Source organism: Eretmochelys imbricata, chromosome 23, assembly GCF_965152235.1.
Source record: "Eretmochelys imbricata isolate rEreImb1 chromosome 23, rEreImb1.hap1, whole genome shotgun sequence".
NCBI lineage: Eukaryota > Metazoa > Chordata > Testudines > Cheloniidae > Eretmochelys > Eretmochelys imbricata.
In genome coordinates, this window is record NC_135594.1 from 1,685,066 (window position 1) to 1,687,743 (window position 2,678).

Genomic DNA, 2,678 nt, shown 5'->3' on the forward strand with positions numbered 1-2,678 from the left:
TGGTCCGGTGGTCTATAGCAGACTCCCACCACGACATCACCCTTGTTGCTCACACTTCTAAACTTAATCCAGAGACACTCAGGTTTTTCTACAGTTTCGTACCGGAGCTCTGAGCAGTCATACTGCTCCCTTACATACAGTGCTACTCCCCCACCTTTTCTGCCCTGCCTGTCCTTCCTGAACAGTTTATAACCATCCATGACAGTACTCCAGTCATGTGAGTTATCCCACCAAGTCTCTGTGATTCCAATCACATCATAGTTCCTTGACATCACCAGGACCTCCAGTTCTCCCTGCTTGTTTCCAAGGCTTTGTGCATTCGTATATAAGCACTTGAGATAACCTGTTGATCGCCCCTCATTCCCAGTATGAGGCAGGAGCCCTCCCCTCACAGACATTTCTGCCTGTGCTTCCTCCCGGTATCAGGTAACAGCTGCTGGGGAGAGAGGACGTGAATCTCTGTAAACGCTGGCTGGAGACAGTGAGAGTAAAATATGCTACAAAGCTGAGCTACTCGGTGGCTGTTGGACAGCTGAGAAGATATGGAAGTAGAAGGCATAAGTGACTTCAGAGTACTCAGAGCAAAATTTCAAAATGATGCCAATTTTTCAAATACTGTGTCACAACCACCCAAGAAGCCTCCTGCAGAACGTGTACATCTACCAAGCTCCAACACTAAGGGTGTGTCCAGTCCCAGAATCCTGAACCAAGGAAAAGTGCTGGAGTCTGAACAAAAGAGAGAACAACTTTGTTTTGCTGTGCATAGCTCAGAGCTAATGCAGGCCAAACCTTTGATATTGCCTAGAGTCAAGCATGGCAACTTGTACCTAGCAGGGAAGAACGAAGATACAAAGAATAAAGCTTTGGAGGGATCCCTTTGTGGAGATGCACCTCCTAGAGGGGATTCGCAGAGACCCTGTCCAACTTCTTGTATTTATCAGCAGGCAGCTGTTAATGCACATTCGGAGGAAGGATTGTTAAACTCCTTCCATCATACTCTGCAGATCTGGGAAAGTGCTTCAGCTCAGAATGACAGAAAGTGTGCAGTGCTGCCATCGTGTGTAAGTGGGAATCCTTCTGCTCAGCCAGGGGTTCTGAACGCTGCCCTCGGAGCAGAGAGCAACAAAATGAGGAGAAGTACTTGCTCCTTCCCAGCACTGGATTTCTCTACCCAAAAGAGATCTCTCCCAGACAGCAAAATGCCTGTACTGCCCCAGTCTTCATCACCTCCCCGTCCATCCAGAGGTTACAAGAGCACTGAGCAAAGCCCTAAGGTGACTGGATTCTCTCAGCCTGCTTATGATCCACACAAGCCAAGTGAGACCTCTCAGTATCTGAAAGCATCAGAACCTTTCCTCCATCAAGCTGGTACGGAAAGACAACTTGATGTCAAAGATAGCAAGCCTCCAAAAGTTAAACCACTTCCTTCAGTTGAATCTCTTGGTTCCCCTCCAAAGAAACCTCTAAGGCCCCCAAAAGTGAATCTCTGTGCCTTCTGGCAGTCAGCTCCGCATGTCAACAGAAAAAACAAAACAGCTGTTGTAGAAGATGACTACGTGACTCCTGAAAATGCTGAATCTGAAAAAGTACATAATTATGAAGAAACCATGTCATATGTGAAACAATCTGGGAACTCTCTAACCTCGTGTGCCATTCAGGATATTGCTGACTTATTGAGCACGGGAATCCGAGAACACGAAAAGAAGCAGAAAACTTTTCTGTTTGCCTCATCCAGCACTGAAAGAGTCACAGAGGATGGAAAAAAGGAAAAATTGAAATGGGATCTTGGTAGAGAGAGGCAACAGCAAATGAATAAAGCATCCAAGATTAGTGGTGGTGAGGACATGCTACATAAATCACAAATACATCAAGGCAATGAAGGTAGGAAGAACAAGCTACAGGCTAAGCAGGGAGATACAACTGACATCATCCAAACTGGGAAATGGCTGGCAAAAGATGGAGTAGAACATTCTCGCTATGTGTGCGTGGGTGCCCTGAAAGCAGATGAAGACATGGTGGCTTTAAGCCAAAGGATTCTGAAGCCAATGCAGACATCAGAGGATGTGTATGATGATGTAGAAGATATAAAGCATGCTGTGAATCAAGCCTCTGAGTCAATATAAGTACCTTCATTAGTCAGCTTCTGGACTGAAGTCTTTGCTTCTTCCAGCACTTTTTCAATGGCTAGCTCTCGGATTGATCCAAGGGTAGCTTCTATTGCTGGACAAAGATCGACTACTGTTGTAGCAGATGCCTGGGTGACATTGTTTAATGATCCAAGTGGTTTCAACAGTAGACTTACAAGAGAGAGAAAGGCGATAGTCTTCTCTGAACGTAGTAACAAAAGTAATCCACCAGCCTCACTACTTAGATCTGTCCTATCTCAGTGGATACTTTCTAAAGCCAGTAATAACGGTTGCAGTAATTTTAAGACAACTGCCAAGAATCACTCCTGAGAAAGCCAGCGGGCTTTCCCAGATTGGACTCATTTGACCCTCAGTCCCAGTGTATCTTCTATTTGTTTCCAAAATGTTCAGTCCTTTTGGACTCTTGCTGAATAAAAAGAGTATAAAAATGCCATTCAATTTGTGGCTTTTTTAATGTCTTTTGAAGACTCTGCAGCTGGTACTAGAGCTAGCTGGAGTAGATGGCCTCTGCAGTGTGTATGGGAGAGACTA

General features: G+C 45.3%; 1 protein-coding gene across 1 annotated transcript; it reads left to right on the forward strand.

The window, feature by feature from the left end:
- The first annotated feature begins 542 nt into the window (after positions 1-542).
- LOC144279255 (FYN-binding protein 2-like) lies at positions 543-2,123 on the forward strand. Its single transcript, XM_077840744.1, has one exon. The coding sequence runs from the start codon at positions 543-545 to the stop codon at positions 2,121-2,123; it is 1,581 nt and encodes a 526-aa protein (XP_077696870.1).
- Positions 2,124-2,678: the final 555 nt, after the last annotated feature.